This window comes from Calonectris borealis, chromosome 1 (genome assembly GCF_964195595.1).
Source record: "Calonectris borealis chromosome 1, bCalBor7.hap1.2, whole genome shotgun sequence".
Classification (NCBI taxonomy): domain Eukaryota; kingdom Metazoa; phylum Chordata; class Aves; order Procellariiformes; family Procellariidae; genus Calonectris; species Calonectris borealis.
This window is the reverse complement of record NC_134312.1, coordinates 155,434,295-155,447,676: the sequence shown is the minus strand read 5'-3', so window position 1 is coordinate 155,447,676 and position 13,382 is coordinate 155,434,295. Positions and strand designations below refer to the sequence as shown.

Here is a 13,382-nt window from a genome sequence, read left to right as displayed (position 1 = left end):
TAACTTATTTTAAGAGGCAATTTTCTTTTAGGCAGTTTTAAAATTAAGTAAATTATGAAGATCACATTTTTTAAAAAAAAATCACAGGAGGAGTTTCCAGACTAGCGGTAAATGATTAAAAAACCAGTGTCTATATTTCCCTCATACTTTGAATTATGTCAGCAAAATTACATTGACCCATTACATCTTTGTCCCATTATATCCTCCCATTACATTCTTGGAAATAATTTGCTAGTAGCAGAAATCGCCACAGAGTGAGTTTGGACCTCACCAGTACTACCAAAAAGCTGGCCTGGGCCAGCCACCACCTGCAAGCTTTCTCAGCAGCTATTTTGTGCCACACAATACAGGTCTATCCTATCCCCTTGGCCAGAGAATAGGATGGATGGTTCACTTTGACCTTAGAACGCTCACAAACTGTCAGTCTTTCAACACAGAGGTCTATTTTTGGTTCATATTTCTATCTTTTTTTTCTTTCTAGAATATATTCCTCCCTCTCTCCATCCACCTTTCAGGGTTTACTTATGATTACTAGTCTTGCAAACTCTTTATTTTCTTTCTGATATCTTTTGCATCCAGATCTCTCAAATCTGGATTCCATCTCTTTCTCTCTCAGTTACTCTCCCCCTTCCCCTGCCTTGTATCTGTCTTGACTTGTTTTCTCTTGTTTTCTTCTCTTTTTTTCTTTTCTAGATACTTCGCTTCATATTTGGTCCTGGTGTTCATCCCTTATTTGTCTGGGTTTAGTTTTCCAGTCTCCTACCTCAGAGTTTACTTTCTCTGCCATTACAGTCCCTGTTGACTGTTGCCTATATTTTTCAGTTCACACAGAGAGACACTTTCATATTGTTTGTTTTGGTGCTATGTCTAGAATTTCTAGAATTTTGAAAGACTGGAATGATAGACCCAGTAAGTACAGAGATCCCATGAGATAAAACTGGGGTAGGGTTTCCTCCACTGAGTATTTTTTACATGCATCTTATATTTCCTCATCACTTCCTTTCCTGTAGGGCAGTCATTTTTGTCGCCTCACAAGTGCAAAGGACTGTGAGGTTTGTACAGTTTTTGGAAAAGGAACAACCATTTTTCTGCCCTTTCCCAGGGAGCTGAATGACAATTTTTCTCCCTAAAGTCCAACTCCTGACAAATGCTTACATAAATGCTTAATGTCACTTGCATGAATACTGGACTATTCACATACTTTATATTAAGGCCATACAAAAGCTATGCTAAACTGTGGGTTTATTCAGTATGTATCATGGTGCAAGGTCACTAATTTGCCAGAGACAAAGGAGGACTCTTAAAAATGTGAAGAAAAGCTAACAAATAAAGCAGAGAGAGTAAGCCTTTAAAAATAACATTTCAGTCCTTGTAAAAGATCAGTACCCTGTAAATGTGTTTGTCGTTATAATATTTTTGCAGACATGTACACTGCAAAAAGACACATTTTACAATAGTTTTAAGGCTTTTTTCTACATTTCATTAATGCACTGTGAAAATGTGTGTCATTGTGTAAAATATCATTAGATTATAGTTCTCTGTCTTTTGTAGGTAGCTATTTTGAAAGTACTGCCAGAAACACACAGCACTCCCACAAATTGCCTTTTTTAAACTAAAGAACAGCTTTACAGATTCCCTTGACACCTATTAAGTATGAGCTAATACTGCCTCCATGCCACCTACACACCATCTCAGCATCCATTCCATAGTTTTGAATGTCTGTACTTCTACATCCTACACCTTTTCTGTAAAAAAAAAAAAAAAAAAAAAAAAGAAGAAGAAGAAGAAAGAGAGAAAGAACAGCTCCCTCCTATCCTTTCTCCTTCCTCCCAGGAAAAAAAAAGGAGGCCTGTAGCAGTAATTGAAGCTTTGGTAGTCATCAATGACAATTTTACTTAATCTTTAAAAAATGTGTCATTTTGAAAAATAACATTTAAAACCCTAATGCTTTTCTAATTAAAATAACTATGACTGTAATTCACAGATGGTTTACTTTTACAGGAGTCTGAATGACATTAAAATTTCAGACTCAGATGAGAGCACTTTGTAGTCCAGAAAGTATTGAAAAGTGAGTGCTTCAGTGGAAGAACATTTTAACCTTTTTTTCCCCTAGGCAAGCAGGAAACATTTTGTGATTAGAGAAAAGACCAGAATGAAGACAGGTGGCAGCCTCAAAAACTGTTTTGATATCTGGCATATGAAATTCCAACATTTTTCAGCATTATTGCTTTCACTGAACACCAGAACTGTACAGAGGGCAGTGAGACTAGCTCGTTGTCGGTCAGCTTTAGAGGGTATCAGGCTTAGTTCAAAGACTGAGCAACAGAGATCTCCAGCCATACTAACATAGTCAAATGTGTTATGGCAGTTTCTTCTATAATGCTTCTGTCTAGAGCGCTGCTCGCAATAGACCTGGCATATGATGTAAAATCTATAAATAGCTTTTATCCGAATGTAAAAATGAATTTGTATTGACATTTTGTATTTCTTCATTCACTTAAAAATGTAGCAAGCTTCTATGAGTAAAGTTCATAGCATAAGTGATGCCACAATAGCTCCATTTATATTGTTCCTAGGGTGTAGAGAAAAGAGTGCTAATGCTTTGCATGCTAGCTTTGTGACTCTACAATGCCAGACACTTGTAGCTAAACTGACCATAAGCTTGAGCAATTGTCTTGACTGTGATTTTGTGACTGCACACGGCAAAATAAATTGCAACTCAATCTTTAGTTAAGTTACACATTTGAAATATAGCCTAGATGTGACCAGTGTGTTAATTATGAGACTAATCGAGAATGGGATTAATTTTGCCACGGGCATTGCTGGTAGTCAGGGCTTTTTTAAGGTTTGAAAACGTAACTTTTCATCCTCTTTTCTACTGTCAAAATACTATAAGATTGCCCTGGTAGAGAGGAATGTTTTAGAGACTTCCAGTGAGGAAGTAAAGGGAGAAACAAGCATTTTGAGGAATGAAGGGAAAGAGGCAGAAATGAGGAAAAAGTGGATAATTTGGCAGAGCCCGAGACAGACGGGGAAAAAAAGGCTCCAATGTGATGTAGGGGGGTTGTGGAACGGAAAAGTGGAGTATAAAGAGAAAATGTGATCAAAGTAGAAGGATATGATTTTATTAAGTATTTGTATCCAGGCTTTGGTTGTCTGAGAGCTACTGAGATACAAATGGTAATTATAATAAGTACATGATAATTTAATTACAGTTAACCATATGAATAATAATTCAGTTATTCTTATAGAAGAATTCTGGATTTAAGGTGATATGAGCAAGATGATGGAGGGTTTAGTAGCCAAAGGTAGTAATAAGGAAAGTTCAGTAAGTGTTTTGACAAGATGGATGGAAAAAATAGTTGTTTGATGAGCAATCATTACAGAATTTGCAGGGTTTAGTGACAGAGTGAATGTGGTGGGAGGAGTCAAGGTGGAGTTCTGGTATCCTGAAAGAAAGTTGAAGGCATGAAAATAGAATACTTGATGGGAAGTGAAGAGAAAATTGACATGTTTTGCTGGGAAAACATGAAAAGTTTGCTTGTTAATGATTCAGGATTAGATGTCTAAAAGGGAAGCAAATTTAAACTGAAGAAGAAAGTGGTTGACCCCTTTTTCTCAGAACTTTTTGATGAAATAAGGAGGAAAAGAAGTGGGGACAAAAGGAAAGATGCCCAAGGAAACTTAGCAAGCCCTGGGAAAGAAGCAGACTCCAGAATAGATGACGGATGAAGAAGGAAGTCAGAATGCTAAGACAACCAGGCGAAGAGAGAGTTTTTAAAGCACAGAAAGAAAAGTGAAAACTTTTGTTGGAAGTCACCGGTCAAGAAAATGAGGATGAGAGTATGTCCCTGAGAGCAGAGTATGAGAGCGCAATGAAATCTCAGTAAGATTGCCTCAGATGAATATGAAGTTAAAAATTGCAAGCCATCTCTCAAGATAATCTCTTAAGCAAATATAAAGACAACATTTTACCAGGGTAGCTAGCATTGTAGAAACAGGATCTAGGAAAAGGCAATATTGTTCTGGAATAACAGCTCCAATTTGTAAGCAGAAGGATGATTCCAGAATAGATGGTCTGAATAGAGGAACTGCTCTGGAATAGCTAAGTTACACTAGTCTGTCTGTAGCTGCACAGTTTTCTAAAATAGCTGTTCCAGGCATTTTCCACCATGCAAAGAAAACCTATTCCCTATTTATGAGTTTCTACAATGGCAAGACAAGTAAAATGTGGTTTTTATCACCTTGCCTTCACACACTTGCAATAACACAAAAAGGCCTATTTTATTGGGAAAAGAGATACCAGCAGAAAAAAATTTTAGAAAGCATTCTGATTTTGCCATTTGAGTGCATCTGATTTTAACTAAAAGACTAACAGTTGCACCATCATTGTCTGTCAGCTTAAACTTCAGATTTAGAGACTTTTTAAAACATTTGGTTCAAAATAGTTTCTCTCTGGAGTAGAGAGAAGGGAAGCCAAGGGATAAAAATGTGCCCCAGTCATTTCTGAATTTTGTTAATGGAGTTTAGACATGGTATATATGTCTTGGCTTTCTGTAGTTCATCATTACCAGTGATGTACATCTGACAATAGTGTTTGGATTAAAAACAATTAGTTGAAAAGGTGTGACAATCTCCCTGCTCATACCTGTCTCCCAGATCTATACTAAAAAAACAACAGTGGAGCAGGATAGTGCAATGAGAAGAAAATGAGCTTGTGAGCTGCAGACAAACAAGAGCTGGAATGAATTTCTGCAATTTCAGCCAGACTTGTATTAATTAATCAGTATGCCTATTAGCCATACAAAATTAATAGCTAGACAGAAGCTATAATCTTCACAGGATAGCACAGTTCTCTGGTGCTGGTCCTTTTATTTCTAAGGAGTGAAGGAAAGGTTCTTCTAAAGAATTCCTGAGGAGAAAATGGTATAAGAAAACCCATTATTTATCCAAAGTTTTTAGTTACTGTTTGTAGAGTAGCTTGCTTATGTGTGGTGGTTTTTTTAAAGGCTATTAGAAAGGAATGCTTTTGAAGTTTATACAGAAAAGAATTTTGAAGGATTGTTTCAGCATGTTCAGAAGGTATCAAAAGGAAGGTGTTTTCTTTTGGTCTAACTAGCTAAATTTTTCTGTAAAGGGGGAAGAGCATCTAATGATTGTTGTTAAGACCCTCAAGAACTAGATGAGTTAAACCAAGAAACTCATCAGCACCAGAACAAGCTCATACACTCAATACTGAGGAGATTGGTTTTCACAAATGAGTCCTGCACAAAGGAGACCTGCAGAACAGCTTCAGCAAGCAAGGCTGGGAACTAGGATTCATAGTTTTATTGGACATTAGGAGTCATTCTCACTAATGGCAGTGAGCTTCTCCCACCCTCAAACTTGGGCTAAATTCTTCCTCTTCCACGGATGGCAGCTGTCTGTTACCATTTTCTGCTCCATGTGGGTTTATGGCTTGTCACCCTTCTCCTTGCCTACATCCCCCTGCTTTATGAAAGCTAAACCTTAACTTCTGTTGTGTTGTCTAACACATGAGCATAATTACATTCAGAATGCTTTTTTTTCCAACCTGTATTTAACTTGAAGATTGTAGTATTTGTTCTGGATGTTTTTGGAACTGAAGGGGGACTGTGTGTCTGACAGCTTGCTTGTCCTTTCCAAATACATCTTTTATTCTACCCAGTGATACTACCTCTCCGTACAAGTATTGGCACTGTACCATTCTTAAATTGCAGATTTCATCTCAACCCTTAGCTGGATTGTATGCGTGCTATCATTATTTACCTGTCATCATTTTGGCCTTTTTTGTTGATGGTGAAGGTTTCCCTGCTGTTTGTATTCTAGATAGGAGTCCGAAAAGTGTTTCTTAAGTACTGGCAAGCTGACCATCTCAACGATTTGTGCCTTCAGCTTCAGAAGAAAATTATAACCTGCCAAAAAGGTAACAATTACAGAACAAGTATTCCTGAGCTGTCGCTTTGTACACTGAGGAGAATATTGCATAAAAAAAAAATTTTCTCCTTCTTGAATAGTTGCTGTATTTTATACATTTCCCTACAGACGTATTTCCAGTTAACTATTTATACAGATTTTTTGAGATGATACTAACATTGGTGATGCTTGCACTTTCTGTCTGTCAAATAGAACATAATTTTATGGCAAACTGTTGACTGTAATTAAAACTTAGGGGATCTTGAATATTTCCTTTTTAAAGTATGTTCAGTGATTTTTCAAGGCATTAATATCACCTTTAACTTCTTGTTGCAAATCAAATAGCGTAACGATACAAAATTGCAGTGTGTTCAAATATATTGACAGTGAATACAAAGCTAATAATATAATATGTTTAGTTGCCTTTATTTTCCCCTTTTCTTACAGCTTTTATATTTGACAGTGCTTGGGTTTTTATGTTTATGCATTTTTTCCCTCTTTTATGCCTGCATTTTTACTAAGGTCACACTGACATCTTTTGGCACATTTTTAAAAGGAGGCATTATCCACTGCCTCCTGTTTTCCTGTTACTTCTTTTCCATTTCCTATCAAGATCTCAAATAACTGCTGAAAATGTGAATATTGCTTTGTTTGAAGAAGCTTCCTTCACACAATGCATTATTTATCTAATTGGCTGATGTCTGCAACAATTCCCATTATCACCTTTTTAAAGGAAATTAAAAAGACAAAGAACTTCTCTTGGGTTTTTTCAGTCAGATACATAATATTGCAGACCTAAGAATATGTAAACCCCTTTCATTTTAATCATCTGTTCTTCACTGTGAGCGTAGAGTGAAAAAGAGGAACCCAAAACTTGAAGCAAGTGGAATCAAAATTGTAGCAGTTCAGGAATGAATGTGGAGAGTGACAGTTAACACAGGCCACGGTTCAGCTGGATGTATAACTTGTGCCTGATATTTTATACAAACTACCTGGTTGTATTCACACATTTAGAAAAGCAATAGTGATTTATCCTCTTTCCCTTCTCATTATGACTTATCAAAGAAAGGAAATATTTATCTTCCAATTTGCAGAGTGCTTTAAAATAACCCTACACCAAAATGTGAAACATCCTTAGATATGTCCATATTTTGCAGAGGTAAGAGAACAGACATTTGCCAAACCCTGCCTGAAGAATGAAGATAATAGGTCTTTTTGGCTCCTTACAAAAATATTTATTTTGGTTTTGCTTCTAGGCCTCCTTAATTAGGCTAACCTGAAAAGTCATTTTCACCAAAACTATGTCTTCAAAGCTTTTTTCAAAGCTATGGCTCATCTGCATGTTTTTTATGGTCTGGGAAACCTGAGAAAATCAGGAACTTGCATGAGTAAGGAGTAGCTAGACATCCATTTCACAATGTTAGCTCATGGTCAATAATTTCTGTATCAGGCTTAAAACGTAATATCTTATACCCATATAAGGACTTAACTCAAAGGGGAAACAGGTCTTGCCCAAAATTCTTACCAACTGTTTTTACCTCAGTCTTAGTAGCAATCCTTTCAGCATTCCCATAAATTTGGGGAAAACGAAACAAACCAACCAGATAAGTCTTTTTCTGTTATCCTGAAAGTTAACTTACACAGGCAAAGAAAGGGGTCAAACCAAAGTGAAAGCATGTGTAGAAGCACTTTTTATTTAAAAATGGATCTGTGAGTTTAGGGACTTTGTCATATTTTTTTCACAGGTTTGAGAACTACATATGGGAAGTCTTGACCTTATTGAATCACCGAGAAAATTGTTTGTACCTGTAGGAAAGTCCATCATGCTGAAGTTCTTCCATCAGAGTTCATGTAGATTAGGAATTAACTTTAATATATTGTCTACACAATAGTTAATACGTGTCTCACATAACCCAGATCCATGGTCTACTTGAATTTTGATTATTCTGATCCTTATCCTTAGATGAGCTGTAAAGAAGTAGATATTCTTCTGCCCTGTGGGTGCTAACCTCAAATATTTTAATTTGCATAAGTGAGAATTATTTTAGATCTACATAAATGAGGAGCAAGTTCAGAAGACAGTCTTAGTACCCATACAGTAGTAGAAGAAACTGAGCAGTAAACGTCTAGGAGATGACAATTTCATTTCACAGCAATTTTTGAGGTTATGAAATTGGTTTTTTGTTCTGTGTTGAACTGAAGACAAAATCTTTCAAATGTTCTCATAGAGAAGGAAATGTGGTGAAATGTCCACCTTCTAATGAAAACCTGAGCTACTCAGATCATGAAAATGTGTGCAAAAAAAAGAGAGGTGTCTGTCTGCGAACCCTTCCTGAAAAAACTTTGTTGAATGTTTCTTCAAAACATCTCAATTTTGATGAAAATGCATAGTTCAGAGTAGCTATTCAGTCTCTAAATGCTACAGCTAGCTGGATATCATTTTACTGGACCATCCTAGGAGGCTACTCTGCATCATTCATGCCTGCTAACAATTCTACCAGAGGATTGACCTCTGTATTTCCTTTTCCTAACGAACCTCAGTGGTGTTACCGACCCTTTTTTTTGTCGAGGTAAAAGTACACACATACACACACGCTTGTAAAAATGTTACTTTAAAATACAGGGTTTTTTCCAAAGTCATCCAGGATTTGATGCTTAACCATTTGTCAAATACCCTATCTGCTCTGCAGCAAAGTTTAAAGAAAATACTGGAAGTGAGGGAACAATTTTTGATTATTAAGCTCTTGAATTTTTCATACTTGTGAGCAGTGAACTCTGATAATGTTCTATGCATGTATTCATTACCCTTGCAACAGCAATGTTATGAATTCAGACTCAGTGACGTGTATATTCAATGTGAACACTCTCATAAAATTATCAACAAATAACTGTTCTATTAATTTCCTTTTCAACTAAATTGCGTAAGTGCATTAATGTTTCAGGGTTTAAAGAAGTCAGATTTTATATAATGCAACTAAAGAGATTAAAAATGGCATGGCTGACTGTGATTATAAAAATATAAACCTTCAAAGTTGTCCATTATAAATAATCTCAAAGTACCTGAACTTGAATGTTTCCAAACCCAGTAAATTTTGCATAGGAACAGTATTAGTATGTTAACATTAACCTTTCTTATATTTCATCAGCTAAGCACTGAGCATCTCTAAAAAAAATCTTATTTTAAATATCTAAACAAGGACATAGAAGGTGGTAGAAAATACTTTACATTGTCCTCTGTTTTAGCTGTTTATTTTATTTAATAACATTTTACATTCATAGAAGACTAATTGTATCTTTCTCTGTTTACATTTTTCCTTTAGATTAATTCAGCTCGACTTTTTGTCATTTTATGTTGTTCTGCAGTGTTCCTAAGACTGAAATTTAATTACATTGTTAAAAAGGTCTAATGCATTTTAGCATTTTTTTACCTTCCAGTCTTAATATTAACATTTTCAGTATTTTCCCCCAAACTCAAATCATCATCTTATACAGGCTATTGCTTGCTGACTTCACATATGAAAAACTTTAGGTGACCAGAATAAGAGTAACCATAATAAGCAATGATGAAGTTTGACCTATTTTTGATACATGTAAGCTGATGTACTGGAAATCAACAATATTTCAGGCATCATTCAGGCGAATTATTTAGAATTATTCAGGCGAATAATTCTAAAACAGGTTCTTCCCTGTGAGGTACACAGTAGTTATTCCAGATCGGGAAAGAATCAGGATCTTGGGGAACTCAATAAAAAAAAAATAAACCCACAAATAAAGCATGTTTAGTTAGAATATCTCTTCCTTCTAAGCCAAAACATACACTCAGAGAATACTAATACCACCCTGTTGCAGATGGAGTGATTAATTTGGTGCCGAATTCATCATGGCCACGGAGGTCCCTGTGCCTTGTGTTTCTGATCAGCTGGGTACTTCTGAAAACTCAGGGGACTACGTGGTATTTAGGTTGAGTAGAATTTGTTGTAATGAATATACATACTTAGGAAAGTAGTACAGAAAGCTATTATAGGAGATACACCAAAATCTTCTCCTCACACAAGGCTGACAAAGAGTGTGAAAAATAGGCCTAATAGATACATAAAGCTGATGCAATGCAGATGAAAATTTTAAACTTAAAAATGCAGACATGATGTGACAGATACATTTGAGAAATTTGCATTAAATTAATCTAATTGTTTTTGCTGAAAGGAAATGAGCAACAAAAGGTCTTTAAGTCTCATTAAAAAATCTTGTGTCGGTTTTGATTTTTTTTTTGGTACACCGAAATATTTAAAGCATTTTTTTAAGTTGACCAAAAAGCAAACAATCATTTAATTCCTACTGCATTCAATGCAACAATCATTTATTCAGGGTTTTATTTTGAAACAAATGATCTTTTGACCTTTGCAATGTAAATGTATGCTTTCACAATCTGTAGCATACATCCAAATTTCCAGTTGTAATGTAATAAAAGATAATGTTCAGTGAAAGTAAACATTTTGAGTTGTGATCGCTCAAGTTTACGAATGAATTTTCTATCACTACTTTGTTTTAAGCACTGACAGTAGAAAACAGAAAGAGTTCCATTTTAGTATGTTATTTATATGCCGTCACATTTCTTTCGTTCTTTGTGTAAGACATTGACTGAACTTATTTGCTCATGTTTACAGCAGAAGACACAGTAATATTAAGTTATTCACTAATTAATTAGTTGTCATTCTTTGGTCCATAATTTTTCTTCTGTTATGGTAGTTGTAAGAGGATTTCTAGCTCGCCAGCGCTTGCTACAGAAGATGAGCGTCAAACAGCAAGAGGTCACCTCAGTCAAAAGCTTCTTGCAGAATGCCGAGGATATGGGATTGAAAACATACGATGCCTTGGTCATTCAAAATGCTTCTGACATTGCTCGGGAAAATGACCGGCTCCGCAATGAGATGAACACTGCTTACCACAGGGAAAAGTTAGAAGCTAGAAACAGACCAGAAGAAGGCCACAAAAGGTAAGATGAGGAAACATCTTCTGTGAAGAATTAAAGCATTTCTTCAGTTTTAGTGATTTCCTTCCCTGCTTAGAAAGTCGCATAAATGACTGAGGAATTGCAAGAGGATTCTCAAGTATATACTCAACCCAAATCAATGTTAGACACTATTTTTTTCTGTATATCAGATAATTAAGTCTGGAAACTTAAGGACACCCCTTATATCCTATTAAGGGGACACTGAGCTTCATAGGAATTTAGTCAAGTCTCTGAGGCATTTATTTTCTACAGAAATATGTTTTAATTCTAAGATAAATAGATTATAGTTGAACTTTAATCAAACAAAACAAACAAAAGAAAAATTCCTCTAACTTAAAATTCCAACATTGGGAAATTGCCAAGATAATGAAAAAGAGTAAGGCGTTAAGATACAATAAAGTCCAGACTAAGGAATCCTGATTACGCATTGAACTAGATAGATGATTGATTGTGAGGAGGATTCTTTCCTCTTATTTAAAAATAGGCAAATATTTTTTGTTTAACTCCTATCAGGGTTCTCAGGAGTGCTTATTTTACAAGCCAGCAAATGCTGGAAAGCCTTAGAGCGTTTCTCTAGGAACTGAGTCCCTGATCTCTTTTCTCTCAGACACCTGAATGGGCAGAGGTAGCATTTGCAGTTAATAGGTATGTGTCTATAGCAGGAATCTGTCTATAACTTGCTGGACATACAAATGTTTATTTTTGCATAGGAACTTGATTTTCATCCAGAACAACTCCCTTTGCTTTCATTGCTTTTGTCAGTGACTTTTATTAAAGTGAAAATGGCAGTGCATCTGCTTAATTAGCTTCAAATATCCCAGTGATTACATATTGGAGGAAATGCCTTTGTAGGAAAGACTGTAATTAAACATTACAGTGAAAACAAATTATCCACTGAGCACCATGCTTTCATCTTTAGCTATTTCATTTACTACATGGGCAGCTGGCTATATCCTGTGCATGAATTCCAGCTCTGCTGGTGATTTGCCATGCAGAAATACAATTTAAAAAACCAAATGATGGGGGATTTGTTTGTAAAATGATGGTATAGACATCTTCTATCTAATATATCACCACTCTAAGTTAAAAGGTTTTCAATGTTTTGATTTTTGGAGGAATAAAATGTTAGAAAAATTTTTGTTAAAAATCAATTTGTTGGAAGCAGCTGATAAACATCATTTCTCAATACTTATTGAAATAGCAAAAAAAAAAGGAAAAAATTTGAATAACTAAAACTCAAACAGCGATTGAAATAACGAAACATAATGTCATAATTAATATTAAAATCATAACTAATAATTAGGGTTAAACAGGAAGATATATAGATATCTGGGTGGAATTGTTCGAGCAGCCAATGTAGCTGGTTAAAAAGGTCATCTAATATTTTAAAGATTTGCATTATCTAAATAGAATTTAGAGTTGTCTTTTTAGAAAATAATGATAAAGACTCAGCATTTGCTGCCTCAATAACTTTCTATTAAAATGGATTTCCCAGAAATTATCATTCAGATTGAAAACCCAGCTTTTGATTGTGTGTAACAATCAAAGTGTGAACAATTCATTCAGTGAATGTCTGATCAACAATATGAAACTGCTTAAGGAAGGCTGCATTTGTGTGAAAAAGGGCCAGTGTCCTGATTTATCATGAAACAGGAAATGGAAGAAAGCTAGCAGCTTGATCTGGACTTGTTTGTCGGAAGATTACTACAGACATCCCCTCGACACAGCAGGGGAGTTGTGAGATTGTTTACCAAAAAGCTGTTGTTATGTTTGCATGAACAGGTTCATTGTTGTCGCTTGAATAATGCATCTGGGCCTCTTTTTTGTGTTTTCAGAGCTGAAGACAAGGGTGGGAAGGTCTCTGAGGACAGCTTTGCCGGCTGTCGAACGCCGAAGCACTTTCATTCCAGCTCCGTCCCTGTCCCCATGGCAGTGGATGGCTTGGTACATTCTGTGGCTGGGTCATCCATCAGATCCCCCTCCCTGCACTCCGTGTTCAGCATGGACGATAGCAATAGCCTGCCATCACCAAGGAAACAGCCTCCTCCCAAACCAAAGAGGGACCCCAACACACGACTGAGCGCTTCGTACGAGGCTGTTAGTGCTTGCTTGTCGGCAGCTTCTAAGGAAACCGCTAATGAAGGTTAGGCATAAAGGGAGAAACAGTCGCAAATGTTACTCTAGGTTATTGATTTATTCTTTTCACTTTGATCCTTTTAAACACAGGCAAGCACCTTTGAAAAGTCCCTGAAATATTTTAGTGGCAGTAAATAAAATTAGTCAATTTGTCATTTGTTTCCAAATCAGAAAATAATACTCATGTGTTTTAATTGCCTAGTTTGTCAACAGCCAAAACCTATTTGCAGAACTTCCTCTAGAGACAAATGATCTCTGTCAGCTTGAGCTATTCTACCTCACTGACTGTTTTATTTCACCT

General features: G+C 35.9%; 1 protein-coding gene across 1 annotated transcript in view; it reads left to right on the top strand.

Moving 5' to 3' along the window:
- The window catches only part of MYO16 (myosin XVI), a 304,717-nt gene that overhangs the window by 248,100 nt on the left and 43,235 nt on the right, over positions 1-13,382 (top strand). Inside the window, exons 28-30 of the mRNA XM_075137449.1 lie at positions 5,848-5,944; positions 10,681-10,927; positions 12,781-13,088. Coding sequence (XP_074993550.1) covers positions 5,848-5,944; positions 10,681-10,927; positions 12,781-13,088 — 652 coding nt within the window. The remainder of the gene's footprint in view (positions 1-5,847; positions 5,945-10,680; positions 10,928-12,780; positions 13,089-13,382) is intronic.